This window comes from Varroa destructor, unplaced genomic scaffold, assembly GCF_002443255.2.
Source record: "Varroa destructor unplaced genomic scaffold, Vdes_3.0 BEIS01000004.1, whole genome shotgun sequence".
In the NCBI taxonomy this organism is placed as follows: domain Eukaryota; kingdom Metazoa; phylum Arthropoda; class Arachnida; order Mesostigmata; family Varroidae; genus Varroa; species Varroa destructor.
In genome coordinates this window covers 44,626,612-44,642,647 of record NW_019211457.1, presented here as the reverse complement: position 1 = coordinate 44,642,647, position 16,036 = coordinate 44,626,612, and the positions used below count along the sequence as shown (strand labels likewise).

The 16,036-nt window shown below is 43.7% G+C and overlaps 1 protein-coding gene across 7 annotated transcripts in view; it reads right to left on the bottom strand.

Annotated features, from left to right (window-relative positions):
• The window catches only part of LOC111250258 (tetratricopeptide repeat protein 39B-like), a 164,128-nt gene that overhangs the window by 22,130 nt on the left and 125,962 nt on the right, over positions 1 to 16,036 (bottom strand). For 6 of the 7 annotated variants that reach the window (XM_022805179.2, XM_086987471.1, XM_086987472.1 and 3 more), the window contains 2 exons: positions 9,637 to 9,712; positions 3,319 to 3,575 (listed from right to left, as the gene is read on the bottom strand). In XM_022805179.2, the coding sequence (XP_022660914.1) occupies positions 3,319 to 3,575; positions 9,637 to 9,712 (333 nt within the window). Of the gene's footprint in view, positions 1 to 3,318; positions 3,576 to 9,636; positions 9,713 to 15,990; positions 16,030 to 16,036 lie in introns of those variants that run through there. The other variant, XM_022805183.2, reaches the window with a different exon arrangement.

Here is a 16,036-nt window from a genome sequence, read left to right as displayed (position 1 = left end):
CGAGTCGCTCTGTTCACAAGCTTGAGCTTGGCCGCTAAATCATTTCTTATCCATTAATTAGGTGCGACGTTCTTCAAGGAATGGATCGTATACATGTATGCCTTTTTCGTACCGCCGTTCCATGTCTGTTTGGCAATAGTAGACAAGCACAAGCATATCCGAGCATAAATACTTGAGGTAGTAGCTCTTTGTGAGGAAAACTACTTTTAAGGCATTACCAGGGTTATCGTTTCGTGTTGTGTAGACCTGCCTGCAGCTCGTCGGAGTGCCGTTCTCGTCAATCATGGGGACCAAAGCAAATTCGTGCCTGACAATTCTTCCGGCCTACATACAGCCACACACATACTGATGCCATAGATTGTAGTATAAATGTCAATTAGAGCCCCTCAAACGCAGCGCCGATTCAACCACTCCATGTTACTGGATGACGCCACGCATGTTATTTGTACGTTACACTTGGCACTATTAAAGTCCGCGGTCTACAATTTAGCTAACACACCGGTAATAAACTCGCTTATTGGCTATTTATAGATCGTTATTTCTGTTTGGTGGATTCGCTTAACAAGATTTCTTGCTTTCTCTACTCTTTCCTCTCTGGCTTCTTGTCGGCGATACTAAACCTGCCCCTATTATCGATGGCCACCAAATCGCAACCGACATAAAAAACCAAATTATCTTATTTTTTCGGCGTTGTCTAGCAATTCCCTTGCCGTAAATATACCTCGCAGCTTCTGTGTTTGTTGGCGTCAGCGTATGTATGAAAAACAACAAAGCAGACACGGAAATCGTATAGACTACAGAAGCTTTGCATTCCAGTCATCAATGCAATCAGCTCAGTGATCTAACCAGTGGCGGACAACAACGCCATAGAAATATCAGCGTTCTGCTTCGTAGTGGTAGTTTATCAATATTCTCCAAAATTAGACCAGGGCGCATCGAGCATCAGAATACGTAATATATGTGTATTAACGTTGCGACGTGAGGCACAAGGAGGCAAAAGCCTCAAAAAAAGAAACGCAAGTGAAAAAACCTTCGTAGAATAACTCGCATGATTAATAGCAGAGATAGGACAAAAGTGAACGCGCTAAATATGCCAGGACGGGTCGTTTTCCTTGGGTGTTCTAACGTTGTTTCTTTTTTTTTTCCTACTAATCCTAGAGACACGTGGTAATCTAGGTGTAAATTCCAAGCCAGGTATAAACACACCTCGTTTTACGCTGAGAACCAGTCGTCTGATGTAATGCTTAACGGCGATAACGGACGTAAAACTCGGAACACAGGGATGTTCTAATCAGGGCAACCAATGAAAAAGTAGCACCGAGGTTTGGCCGAGGGAAATCGGAGGCGTTCAGTGAGCGTGCACTCATCTTCAGCTGTCTGTTTACGTCTGCTTTCTTCTCTGCATTCGTGAACAGGTCCGAATCGCAGATGGCCCCGGGCCACGAGGGTAAAATCGCCTCGATTTCCCCCTGTTGAGATGAGTTGGAATACTTTTCAATTAGCTAAAGCCCCCCGCTTCTTACGCTGAACTAAAGGTAGGTCTCCACGGAAGGAGTAATTGAGTGTCGCATGGTGTACTAAGCGTCTCGCACTATTATAATAGAAATGGTAGGTGCAATCTTGATAAGTGTTTGCATACAGCTTTTGGGTCGACAGAGCCAATCGGATGCGGCGGCGGCGACAGCAGTGACAGCTTTAGAACCCGGCCGGCTTCTTTTTGACTGGGCGAGTCCATTTGAAAAACGGGTGCAAGGTCTAATAGATTGTGGGAGAATCGTCGCCAAATGTTCACAGCAGTTTTCTAGTTTGTTCAGTGGGCATATCGTTTCGCGTGCGAACGAACTTCTCCAACCTTTCGGTATTTTCCAGGGTTGATACAGATTAGAAAAAGTGCGGAAACAACCGGCAGGGGTAGCACAGAAAAACTGATATTTCGAAAAGTTGCTGCTAAATGCAAATAGGCCTGGAGGCCGCAGACGTTGTTGCCAACCTAAGAAGACGCTGGCCCGAGCGACCACGGCATGCAATATATTACGGTCGTTAAAGATACATTCTCACGTCTCCGCCCTTACATTGCTGTGCATAAACGTATACGTCTATACTCATATGTAAGTTTGTAATTGTTTGCTTCGGTATCGCAATGCCATAATACCGGAGCAAAGTTGGTACCGCAAGAGGTTCGCTTAGTGGCTGGCCACCAAGTCAGTTATTCGTTTGGGTAATATAACAATAACAAAGTGGCGTGTGCAGACGTATGCGTAAATACGCTGTGCATACGTGGTCTCTTCTCGGCATCAAATACACTGCCGTACTGATATATACATTACAGCGAACACGGTATATTTCTCATACGTCAGGGCATGTATCAACCGCGTTCGTCGTATTCACTTGTATATGAGTCGACTGAATTTACCTGACTGTCATTGCTTAGGTAACCGTTAGTCTCCACGACCAGCCGTGCTGGAGTGCCACTCTCGAACGGCTCAAACGTAAGTCACGAATATCAATTATAGTACACTATGACAGGGGCTTCCTACGCCCCTCTACATATCTAACCGCAATATCTACACTGCTTGCAGAAATCGACGGTCTTGAGATCGTTTTGAACAAATCCGGCAAGAAGCTCTACAGCGCAGTCTGGCTCGAGTGGCTAATGCGCATCTCATTTAATGTATTGCCATGGTAACGATAACTAACAGGCATGCGGCCACGCCGGCGTTGGCAAAAATTACTATTAGATATAACTAGTTAGGAAAATAGCAAATGAAAAAATACGCAAATAAGATGAGGTAGTAATTTCAGGCGCTTCTATCGTCGTCATGCTGTTTCATAGGGCTGTTGGAACTAGGTCCAGCAAAACCCATTCGAATTAAACTCCTAATGGAGACAAGCTTTTGATGCCGAACCTCTAAATATAAGTGAAGAATAGCGAGGGCTTTTTTCACACGATATAAATAACTACTATTTCAGAAAATAAAAACAAAGCCTACTTTGGTGAAAATACGCTCCTCAAGTAACAGCCTCCGATTATTGTCCAATTTTTATCCATAACTCTCTCCTGTTTAAAGGAGGCACAAAAGGAAAAAAGCTCGTTGAAAAGCCCGTTTAGAGCCTTTAATAGACTCTTCCCAGCATCGTAGCTGTCACTGATCCTCGTGTGACTATCACTAATCGCCTGTATATATATATATGTGCATATAGATTATGTTTTTACATAGAAATCGAGTTAGAATGCTGTCAGCAGAGGAAATACACGACGATCGTGCTCGTGATGACGTTTTGCGAAAGAATGAAACGAAAGATGATAATGTTACTTACTTATATGACTGGTAACATGAACGGATCTTGAGTCCTCCCTTAATGAACGTCACGAGCGACTGGTCCTCGACGAACGTCAATACGGCATTCTCGAGCAGGCACTCAGCGTAGCAAAGTTCGGCATGCAGCTCTTCCGCAGTATAACTGTTGTAGTCGGGTCGTACGAGCATGCGGTACACAGCACTAGAGCGCCTACGAAATCGCTGACATACTTCAACCCCTTGCCGAATAGCTTCCTGGGCAGCCTTTATATCAGCCTGCGAAAATAAAGAGAGTTTGCACCATGTACAACACATAAACTGAACCTCGTCCACAGGTGAGCTAATAAGATGTACTGATATTTAGAGTCGATAGATATTCAACTCAGTCTTAGCCATGATTGGTCCGAAAATCATGAAAGAAAGGTACCTTGTCACAGAATGAATTTTATTATCAGGCAGGTGAACGTGTATGCGTCTACCGCTTGAATGCTATCAGAAAAATAGTACAATATAAAGAATAGCTATTAATAACTTCACGGATTTCTAAATATATGTGTAACACCCTTGTCTCTGTCCTACATGTTATTTTCCATGATTTACTATACGTTTAGGACCTCATAACGTTACAAATTCTGACGTAAACAGCGCCAATTAAGAACGTAAACATGCTCCATATGATTACGAATTGCCTCAGGAACACAACATAACCTCATCAATATATTTCTACACATGCCAAGTTCTGATTTCTATCGATACGCAGCACATCTTGTCACGTGATCACGAAAGTTCCACATTTGTGAGACAGAGCTAATGTGCAAAAAAAAGAAAACAATGTAGAGTGAGCACTTCGGCGAACAGAGTACGGTACGTATTAACGCAACGTGCTTTGTGTTCAAAATCTTTACTTTTAAGAAATTTATCAGTCGATATTAGCAGTCTATGCATTTATATTAAATATTGACAGTTCGTCCGATCCACATTTTTCTGTCTAAACGCAGCGATACGGTCATAGGGACATCATATCGCTTAACCTACCATCGAACCTATGCTGCTTTAGCTCGCCCAACGCAATAACATAGTAGTGGAAAGCACCCAAAGAGAACTGATCTTTGCGGATCGCTTGCTTCGTGGAACGCGTTTTGTAATCTCGGTCTGGCCGTCTTCGCCTTTTCCGGCCTTTTTCCTCACTTTCACATACGTCCGTGTACGGTGGCATCGGGCTCCCCGTCTACGATATCGTCCACGTCACTGTTTGATCCCCACTGCCCGTGACCGACTAATCTTAGCGAATACGCAGTGACTAAAATAGACATGTCGCAACTGTACGTCCTAGCAGCAGGCCTTCGTCCTTTGCTCAGGATTAAAAACAACGACGAAGCAAGACACTCAATGCTAAATATGTCATATGCACGTTAGTTTAACTGAACTCGAAGGCCATATCCTACAAGGGAAGTCGGCCTTAGGGGAAAAATACCGCACGTACCTATCTTACTCACGCCTGGTCTCGCTCTATCAGCTTCCTAATCTGTAGACACCTAGTACAACATCGAGCTTGCCGTGTTTCCTAGCACAGATTTCACACTAAACAACCTGAATTTTTAACTTAGTTTTTCTGGGGAACGTCGAACACACGCAGAAATTAGATAAGAGCAGGGGCGCGCGTTTACTGTGTCAGCAGTGCTATGAATAGCCGTGAGAAGAAAGCATTGATTTGGAAGCAAAATTAGCCGCCAATAGCCACGAACGCTATGATGTGATTTTACGAATATTAGCGACGCAGATGTACCGAGCTCTACGGAACACAATGTAGTTGTGCGTTGCATGAAGCACCGTATTTCTCGTAATACTCAGACCAGCGTTTTGTAGGCTTATTTGATTTGACTCAACTGCGTTCGGCACCGAGGGCAGACATCAAAACGGACAAATAAAGCTCGTTGATTACGGCTGTTATATGAGTAGATTGCGGGGCATAATCTATAACGGAATTTTAAACTTTCTACACGTTTTCACTTCTTGCGAAAAGCGCACTTGTAGCTTGTACTTGATAACGACCTGTTATTATTCTTTACTTTATTATTATAAAACACATATTGTAAAAAAGTTTCCTCAACGTTAACTTTCTAATTTTCGCTGTTGCACGATATGATCCGCTTATCGAAATCAATGACTCAATGGTCAGTGAAGCTGAGTGGCTCGGGAGGAAATGTCGCTATATTGTCGATGATAAGCGGTTTAACATACGAGGACCCGAATGAGAAAAACTGACTGCAAGTTACGATCGTGTTTGTGTCTAGAGCCATTAAGTACCTTGCGGGTTTCACCCAACAAGTCGAGACAATTTTTTCGAGGACCCGCCGGAACCAAGAGGCGCTTCCGAATATGTACTATATACTTTAACTCTTTGTCATTCCTACCTATCAATGGGTTCGTTCTTCTGAAATACGTTGAAACTGGTTGCTGCTGAATCTAACAGGCTAATGACATATGGCAGGATAGGTGGGTCGAAAAACCTCTTCGTTTTCAAAAACTTCAAGCGCACTTGAAGTAGTAGGACAGGAAACTTACTATACATTTGGCCTAAATTGGTTAGCCGTGCTTGTTTGCGGTGCTTTCAGCAGACATACAAACGTAATTAACATATCTTGACGTTATTGCAGTAGCTGAAAAATCATTGGCAAGGTGCGAACCTAGTATGGTTATACCAAAAATATCTGATTTGGACATTAGACGAAAAACTGTCATAGCTGTGAGCAGGGAAAATTTCCGCTGACAACCTAACTTGATTCTATTAGGGTGTTAGACGCCATTCCTCAAAATTGGCCTATAAAAGCTCACAATACAGCACACATATATTCCCTACGGTATGAAACACTCTATGAGGCGTTTTAATCTCGCCCTATGCAGTAACAGCTGCATTACATGAAAGCGTATAAACAACGGTCGGTATTTAATGCTCCCGTACTAAATATATCTGGCAGACTCCATTCGGCGCACTTCACCTGAAGTAGCAGGGAAGTTTAGATGGACCAGATACCTTTTGTACGCAGGCGGACGGGAAGGAACAGCTTTCTTACAAGAAGTTTCGTGGTATTACGCGGTTCGCAGGATACATGTAGCCTATGGCCAAACTTATCGGGAGCAAAATATTTGCTAAGATTTTTATTCATCATTCCGGCATACTGTTCGCTTTGGATTTTAATCACGACCAGATAAACTAGTGATTAAAGAAGAACATATAACTATTAAATAGTAATCTTGATAATAATATCAAATACAAGTGGCGTACCAATGTTCGACGTTTGCCACATGATCGTACAATAGAGATAAAAGTTAAATAACTAAGCTATTTAATTTACTTGGCGGATTCATTGTTGTCTAGCATTTTGTTTTCGTATTAGCCCGTTCGTCTCTGTACCGTTATGTCAGGCTGGTGTAGACAGTAATTTAGCGGCGCTAAACTCCGTCGGGGAGAACGCTGCAGTAACGAGACTAGCAAGAAGAAACAGCTATCCAGCTTCCGTGTAGCGAAAGTAACCGTTCTGGCCTTCTGTTCCAGCCCTCAAAGCTTTGAGCGGCATCATAATAAGAGGGGAAATAGGATTTTGGTCGACGAACAACAACAACAACACCATTGACCGCATTCTGGCCAGCTGAGCCATTATTCGACTCGGTTGGGTTGGATAGACACGGGCAAGAATCGTCGTTGGAATCGCGCTGATTGGAAGAACGGACACGCTTTCCTGATGAGGTCCTTGTGATGCTTAAGGAAACCCGATCCTCACTGACGTTTACACTATTTCTAGTGTACGTACCTTCTCTGCAGCTACTCGATACTTTGGCTTCAGTGGAAATCAGCATGGGACGGATCAAGGCGCCAAAGGCCGGTACTCAATGCAACGAAGCGCGAATATCCTAACTTTGCTTCGTCGAGTGAGGAGAGCTTCGCAGTGGAGACACCGCAGCCGAATGGAAATAAACCAGAAGATAGAAAAAGCACAGGTGGATTCCTCGGATTGGACCCTCTATAAGCCGCGCGATGACCTCTTCTCTACTGTCAACGGCGAACAATCTTAGGGACCCTTAGTTACATGGGTGCCTAGTTGCGTGCCATCTGTGCATTTACATAGTGGAATAAGGATCTATATTTCACGGCTGTCTTTTCGGGAGAACTCGCACGCCGGCAGCGGGAGTCACCGCGTCGTAGAAGCTGTTTACTTAATTGTAAATGGAAAGAGGCTAGTGGCTATGCACAGACAAACTCACATCAGTATTATTCTATATGTTGGTGTGATTCAACGTGTCTCTCTATGATCGAACAATCTAATGCTTCGCGGTATGAAAAGATTTCTTTGCTAGGATCAAGCGGAGGCGATATCTGTGGACACCGTTAACGTTTCTGTTAATAAAACCTAATTTGAAAAAGTGTCAAAATATCGATGATAAAAAAAATACAACATAAAACGTGAAAGTGTTGTTTGACAATTTGTCCTTTTTTGCCCTAGACAGTGAAGTACGGTTGCCTGGAATCTCAATTCTTTGAAGTATTGTATATCAATATTGTGAGCGTTATGTAAGCTTTTAGAACGACATGTATGCACGTACTGCTCCCTTATTACATATATTCATTGCTCTCTACCTGTCTGTTTCTGTTTTGTATTCAAATACCCTCTACAGTGGGGGTCGATTGCAAAGAGTACCATTTTGCCTCTCTGGTGTTGTTTCTTTGACAAGGAAAAAGGCCGGGAGGCAAATGATTAGCCTTAGGTCGTCGCTTTTTTAGACAGAGAGAACAGTTCTCTTTCTTGCATTGTGTTCGCTAAGCAGGTAATGAGCCCATTGATACCGTTTACTTCGCTATATATGGCTGTCCAAGTACCAGCAGCAACAGCTATTGCTGCTGCAGATTTCAACATTCGAAAACATGGTAACTGAATGACCCCTCACGATAGTTCCCGTAGAGAGGCCATTCGGTCTCAGCTGAGCCCCTATACCATCCATACTGCCATACTTCACCGCAATACATTGACTGATTTCCTTCGTACGTCTCAACAACGGCACTAGTTAATCTGTGCGCAATTCGATTGAGAAATTTAAAAAAGGATTTTTCGTAAGGCCAGCAAGGTATGCCTGCCGTCTCGCTTTGATCCATAGTAGCTCGTACCATCGGTACGAGCGGTCTTGATTTTATTTTAACTTCAATATCAGCAAGACCTCTAGGGTCTAAAGTAGATCAGATTCGACGCTACCGCCCGTAGTATAACATCGTTCGCTGCGATTGACGCCCCTATAAGCAAAATGCTGCCGACCACCTCCTTTATGAAACTCGAATAATAAGCGTTTTTTTTTTCTTACTAAAGTTTCGCAATTCTTTCGTCCATATGTGTATACATTATATGGTATACTGCTGCTAGTGGTTGTTGTGTTTCTGCCACTATTTGGTACTAGCCGCATGTCTCGCCAATGATAGATTATAGATTCGATAGGATCATAGCAGGATATGAAGCGCTAAACCTCTTTAGGTTTATCGCTTCATATCCTGAACAGTTCCAGCCTTAAGGACTGGACGACTGCGGAGGCACCAGCGAGAAAGCCTAAAGACAAGGAACTTGGTACGTGTTAAACGCAACTTACGCGAGTGCGATACCACACCTCTGGTCGATAAGCAGACTAAAAATTACCGCTCTAAGTTGATAACAATGGAATGACGGCTGAAATTTCTCAACATCAGTATTTTAGACAGGATTATTATGGCGGCGATACAACTGCAGACAGATACTCTGTACAATTACACGTTTTTGCGTAAAATGAAAAAGACGTTTTCCAATGATTATCATAATTCCGTTTCTGGTTAACTAATGGATGTGCATATTGTGAAAATGAAGCAGATAGAGAGAAGTATTTATATCCATCTAAGTGCGTATATGTGGAAGCTAAAAAAGAAACCTGTTATAGTTTATTTGAGCTCGATCGAACTTATAAAAGGCGCCGGGCCTCAGAGGTGGTAGCACCCCTTTCATTGTGTGATTATCATCGACTAGTTTTTCGGATGCTGTTTGGCTAGATAGATTATGACAGACTACGATAACATAATATTCGAAGTATTGGACAGTTATCGTCCTAACATGCGTTATGGCCTAAACTTGTGTTTACGAGCCTGTCTAGCAAGGGTCCTCACGCACGCGCAAATGTTCTCTCCTACAATATATCTTGCCGAATTGTAGCAACGCTGTTTACATTTCGAAGCTAAAATTCGACCGTGAATCGCTTTGAATGTTATTTAGTTAAAGAGAACGAACTCTAAAATAGTAAGTGTTCAATAAAGGCTTGTCGTACTTACCATGTCCAAGGTAAGGACAGCTTGCATGAACATGATAGTCGACTGACCCAGTGCGTGGTAGATGCTCTCGTGCGCCCTACAACATACAGCAGACAAAAAACTACAGATTAGCCTAATTAACAACCGAGATTTTCTCAACTCTCACGGATAGGTTTTATTTTGCAAATGGCGTCATAGGGAAGCGTTGACAAACAATAGCGTCATTGCATCGCATAGGATACTTGACGTGCGAATATATACAGCACCGGATACGATTTGCACTAGAAAAGGATTTGCTAAACTCAAATGGCTGCCCGCTAATGGGACCAAGGTGCGAGTATTCAATAGGAACAATATCAGAAACGTCCATAAAAAGGCTACGCACAATATGTTAGCGCAGCCGTCGTTACCCGTTATCTATATTTCGTGCCTTAACTTGATTTTAGGCTTTTAAGCTTCAGATCAGTTACACACTTAACGTTTATCATAAGCGTGCCTAATTGTTTGACGACAATTGTGCCTGTACTGACTGGCACAGTAAATCGTAGAACACTGAGTATTCATTGATAAAAAAAAAAGTTGACAACTGTCTCAAGTAAATTTGCTCAAAATTTTACGGCTCATTGTCCTGAAGGGGCATGCGTAAGTAAAACTGGACACTCAAGATAACCGTTACTCAGCTAAGCAAGAGAATAATAAGCAATTTGTTCGAATAAGCCTTTTACCTACTTGAGCTCAGATAACGGATATGTCAGGAGTAGGTTGAGTTATCGGAAACTTCTGCTACTTTCCTAACTGACCGAAAAAGAGGTGGTCGTAGACCCATGCCAAGTAGAAGTGGTTGTAAGATACGGACAAGGAGAGGAACTATGCAGACCGTAAGTAGAAAATGGGTATCTTGCACATGTCTGATCGGATCCGTTCTAGTTATTCGGATTGTCTAAAGAGTCGCTTAAGAATTCGTAGGAACGATAGGCTTGTGTTTGAAGCGACCACTGTTCGATAACTCGCGCTGCACTGACGTTGTACTGATACGGGCATTATGAGGGTTAGGTCAGTCGTAATGTGCGGGGCAGAATGGTCTGTTTTTTTTTCTGTAGACAACGATCCCTAAAAGACCCGAGGCCTTTTGCGCGTTGGCGTCCGACACAACAAAGTGTTCGAATAGTATGATGTGCAGACTGATGGGGTCGACCGCTCAGTTTATCAAGAGTTGAACGTAGACGTCTAGCGTGTACGTGGTGTTTGCCTTTATGCTCATATTTTTCTGGGCCTAAACTATCTATTCTGAACTTTAGACGAGTTGGGCAGCTAACTTTGAACCCATACATCAGGTTATAATGACACACCAGGGAAGAGGGCCGGACGAGAAAGGTCCAGGTCATATTGAATAGAAAAGAAGCGTTCTCTGCAGTGTATTCATTCTCAGTAATTTACGTCTCCGACTGATTTCTAGGAATCGTTTGCCAAGGTTGCACAGGTAAACGCTGGGGAAGTCTAATGACTCTCATCTCTTGGGTTCGGTAATGACGCTACCTGTTCCAGCTATTGGACACAATTCTCCTCAGCACCAGCTAGTCATAAGGTGTGGTGTAACCCTATAAGAGCAAAATATAGCAACAGCAGCAGTAGCAGCGCACCGAAGTGGCCGAGGTCGCAGTATCAGGATATGGATTGGCGGCAGGTGGATGATCACCTTCGCTTTTTGACCTTTTTTCCTTTTTTTTTTTGTCTCAGTAGCAATGCCTGCCAATGCGTGCTATTGACGTATTAACTGCGTTCTTTTAAAACGCCACAGCTAGCAACGCAGCGATCCCCGCGGGTCAAGCGCTATTTGATGAATGAAGCTTCATCGACTCCTCTGATCTCTTCTAAACCCTTTCATTGTGTTTGTAACGTTCTTTTTTTGCCTTAAGTATACGCGAATATTATAGGCGACTTGTTACAACCACTCTTTAGTTTGGCGGCAACTTCATAGAGTGGATCAAAATACGCCAAAAGATTGAATGAGAGAAAGGGAAAAAGCCAACGACCGCAAATTACTTTCTACGCTTACCAAAATTACGCTTGCTCTTGATCCCGAGAGAGCCTTTGGCGTATTCCCGGCGTCATACACTTTAAGAAGGTCGCTATGCATCCGAGCTAGGCGTCCTAGACTGCATCTCACTGGGCTAACTGGGCATATTGCATATCGTCCTTGCATTAGCACTAGCGCTGGCTGCTGCTCTGTTCTTTGATGCCAGCGAAGGCCTTACTTCTGCCAAATGCTTAAGCCACCCTCAAGGGACGTCGCGCGCCTCCAGTCCAGCCATAAAGCACGGTCCTGGAATACATCTCGTTAAATAGTAACCCGATAACAGTAAATGGGGTGAGCAAGGAGTGTGTGCCAGCGACCGTAGCATCACGACTCTCTGGATCTCAAAGCGTCTTGCAGAGCTTGCATAGATAGTACTTCCACAACCAGCCTCTCTTAGACACTGTGATGAGGAGATGCAGCGCCCACATCTATGCCGAAACAAGGGGGCTAGTAACAGTAATATTAGTATTAGCATTCATCCTGGACGCATGTGTTTACTTTAACACGGCGTAGAATGTGTGAGGCTACAGGAAGGCACATTTGGAGAAGTGGAGGAAGAAGCAAGAAAGACAGAACACACATAGAGCAAGCGGCTCAGTGAGAAGAGCCACCACGGAAGTGTCCTTTCTGGCGAACATCTTTGTTTGCGCTCCTAATATGATAGAGACGAAAAAGCAGCGTATGCGGGCAGCCAAGCCACAGGATACGCCTGAACATATAAGGGAACAGGAGCAGCCCAGAGATTTATTTACTGCTAAGCTCAGATCGTCTCTGTCAGTTCTGCTTCGCCGAACAAACGCCAGTTCTATAGGCCATGGTGCCCAATTGCGACGTCTACGTGCCTCCTGTGTTTGGTACTAGCGTCTTACGTCGTCTGTTTATCGACGATGGTTGCGGCCCGACAGTATGCGGCATCGTCATTGGCCACTTGTACCATTATGCCACACCAAGGGTTACCACTGATGTCAAAGGCACCCTGTTTCGATCCACGCAGTGTAGGAAACACAAGATGAAGTGTATGTACATACATGCACTGCAACTAATACACTGTAGCTGACATAAGTAAGTTCATCTATAGATATTTGTTTCTATAGATCTGCCGCATAATACCAGTTGAACAATGAATGCTCCGCTCACGCTTATAGGCACGCCAGAAAAAAATTAATGAAAAAACTCTACTAATAGGCTATGTTTCCGGTAGCCCAATTGAGCGGTATATAATCACTTTTAATCGTTGTTCCCTCCACTTATTTGGGCCGTTTGCGTACGCTCACCCTTGTAGTCGTATTTATGTTACATGTATAATTATGAATAAGTGTTTATGTATGTGAAGAAAAAATTTTTTTTATTAACACCTTGATTTACATGGTCCTGTCAACTTCCGCTTTAATGTAAGGACATTTTGCCGCCATCTTTACTTATATTCTTAAACAACAACTACGCAAGAGGCCAAACGAGAATTGTACATACATGCAACTATATCAAGCGCATGTAAGCACGTTACGTCGCTGTACAGTAGCTCGCGCTACGACGTCATGCTGACGTCCCCGTTCTACATCGGAGAAAGATACGCATACACTACGGTTATGCAGACCGGCAAATTGACCTTTGAGTCTCTATAAGATCTCATATATCTTTTGTGTGCGGTCGGCGCACAATCTTTTTCAGTTCACGAACGAAAAGGTAAAAAGAGAATGAAGCACAAAGTAATTTGCCAATGAACATTTGTTTGGGCGGAGATTATCCACGGTTTCTGGTAGTAACAATAGTAACAGCAAAGCTGAGACGGTTCAGCAAAATGCTTGTCGCGCAGGTAGCGAATCGCCATATTTAATAATATTTCCATTAGAGAAAATAAGTGGAGAGACAGCTAGCCCATCTTTATCATAGCACGCTTTTAACTTGCATCTCCGATAACTTAAGGAAAAATGGCTTAAATTAACAACTTATAATGCAACGTCGCTAACCATGGCTGAGTGCGAAAAAAAGGATAGTAGAAGAAGAAAAGGGAAGGACTGGGGTTTTTAGTGACTGCTGACAGTTATGGTGAAAGAGAGAAGTCCAAGATGTTATGAAGTACGTTCCGAATAATAGAAAGTAGTCAACGGTCTGGCTGTAGACTGCGGCATTCGGCCAGCTTACTATGCATTTCGGAGCGTTAATCCTGCTCATTCGTCTGTGCGTCTATTCGTTTGTCCGACGGTCCGTTTGCTCGGCGGGATGGTAGTAAATAAAACGGTCTCGGCAAAGGAAAATGAAAAAAGACGAGCACACACGGTCAGATGGTATAGCAAGTGAAGCTTGAGCAGAAGGATTGCGAGTGCTGGGACCCCGCACGGAACTGGGATTGAAATGGGCCTCAGTTTTAGGGAGGCGGACGCTCCGCAAAGCTTTTGACGGGGTGCTTGCATGAAAGAAAGACGCAAGAGAACTATGAGAAGGAAAGCCGAAAGAACACAGCCGTTGCTGCCATAGGGCAACACCGAAAGCAAGCTGGTATCCTGACGAACATCAAGTTAACAAATTAATTTGCCATTATCAAACACTAAACGCACTTGTGCTGCTACGCGGTTTACTACTCAGACACATCTGTGGCTTATCTTTGCCTTTTTTTCTACCCAATGTCCATCTATCGAACCATCCAGCCGTTTCATTGATTTCATCCTCGAACTCTGCCTGCTGTAGTCCCCCAAAAACCCCGCTTTGTCTTTCTGCTATTTACTAGTTCTTATTTATGCCCTTTTATACTTTTTTCGCATCTTTTCCATACACATGCGTATAGGCCCGGTTTCGAGCAAATTCTGATTCAACGGCGCTGATGGAGGCTTTTTTATTGGTGCAAGATGAGATTGCTGGTCCAAGCAGCACCGGTGCTGAACAAGCCCTGTTAAATCTGTGCCGGTAACTGTTTCGACCTGCTCAGTCAAAACTGTTCAGGTATGCGGGGCATTGGTACCATATCCTGGCTACCAATGCCTCGCATCAGCGGCTTGTAAACACTTGCTTGGCAACTTGCTAGCGACACATCCTCTTCTGAAGCGCTGCTGCTGCTAATGCTGGTAGTACTGCAAATGTCGCTGTAACCCCACAACTGCATAGCCTCTTGGCGTTGCTTGTCGACATACTTTTCGAGTAGCTGAGCTGCAGGACATTGCAAACGGTAGAAAGCTTGGATACAGCTTTCGCGAGGATACGTTGTCCAGTGCTAAAGTGTGTCTTTATGTGCATTCTGGCCTGCGTTTGTTTGCCCACCTTTGTCTGAAACCCGGCTGCAACGGCTATACGTCTTAGAGGTGATAATCGGCCTGTTACGATTCGCTCCGTCATGGCTTCAGTAACCTCTGCCTGGTAGTAGGGCACTGATAGTTCCAAGGGTCGCGACGCTTCTTTTGTACAGCCCGCCTCCTATTTCAGCTATAGATCAGTCCCATGGAACTGAATTTACTTTAAGCCAGCCCTCGCTGCCTTTCGAACTCTTCCACTCTCCGAGCAACGTCTGTTATGTAAAACTTCTCACTGTCGCTCGACATCGGACTCCCCTTCGTCGCAGCGAAACGGAGGCTGGTAGAAAGACCATCGTGGGTGGCTATTTGAAAACGCTTATCGGCCAGCAAAGGAACACAGATGTTTGGTCCTTTTTAGTTGGCGGCCGCAAGACTCAGCCCGTACAGGCCCATGGCCCCAAGCCCGTCATAGCCTTTTTGCACGTTCTGTATGAGCAGCAATTTGCTGTAGTGAAACTTCTAACAAAAAAGAAAGCCCGTCGCGATAGCGCTACCGACGATGAATCAAGCGGACGAACGCAAGAGAAAAAAGGGTTCTATTCAGTGTAAGCAGTTACTCACAGGCAAGGATATATTTGGGTTGGACGACAAGGGCGGTCCGGGTTGCCGAAGCGACAAAACGTTAGCGACCTTCAGTTCTCTGATATGCAGTAGTAGTGGTAGTATAAAAAAGAGCTGATTAGCAAACTAGTAGTAAATACTATGCGTGTTGAACGTATACACACTGAAGCTGGACAACGTGACAAAGAAATCTCTGTATCGGATGCCACCGAGCCATACTGAACAACGTAGGATAGTTTCCTCTTTCGCTTGCAGTAAGGCTGACTTCATATCAAGAAATACGATTTTTACTCTATATCTAACTTGTAATAATGATGTGAGATAAAATGAAAAAGATTGTATAAGATAACAAGATCGAAGGCAAAAAGAATATCTACATCTTGTAACGGTTTAAGAATAAAGTTAGAAAAAAAGCGAAGTGGATTAATGAATGCCAGTATTACATATACACACTTCGATTAGTAGTTGCATGCACAAGCTCCTTGTTTGAGTCAAATAC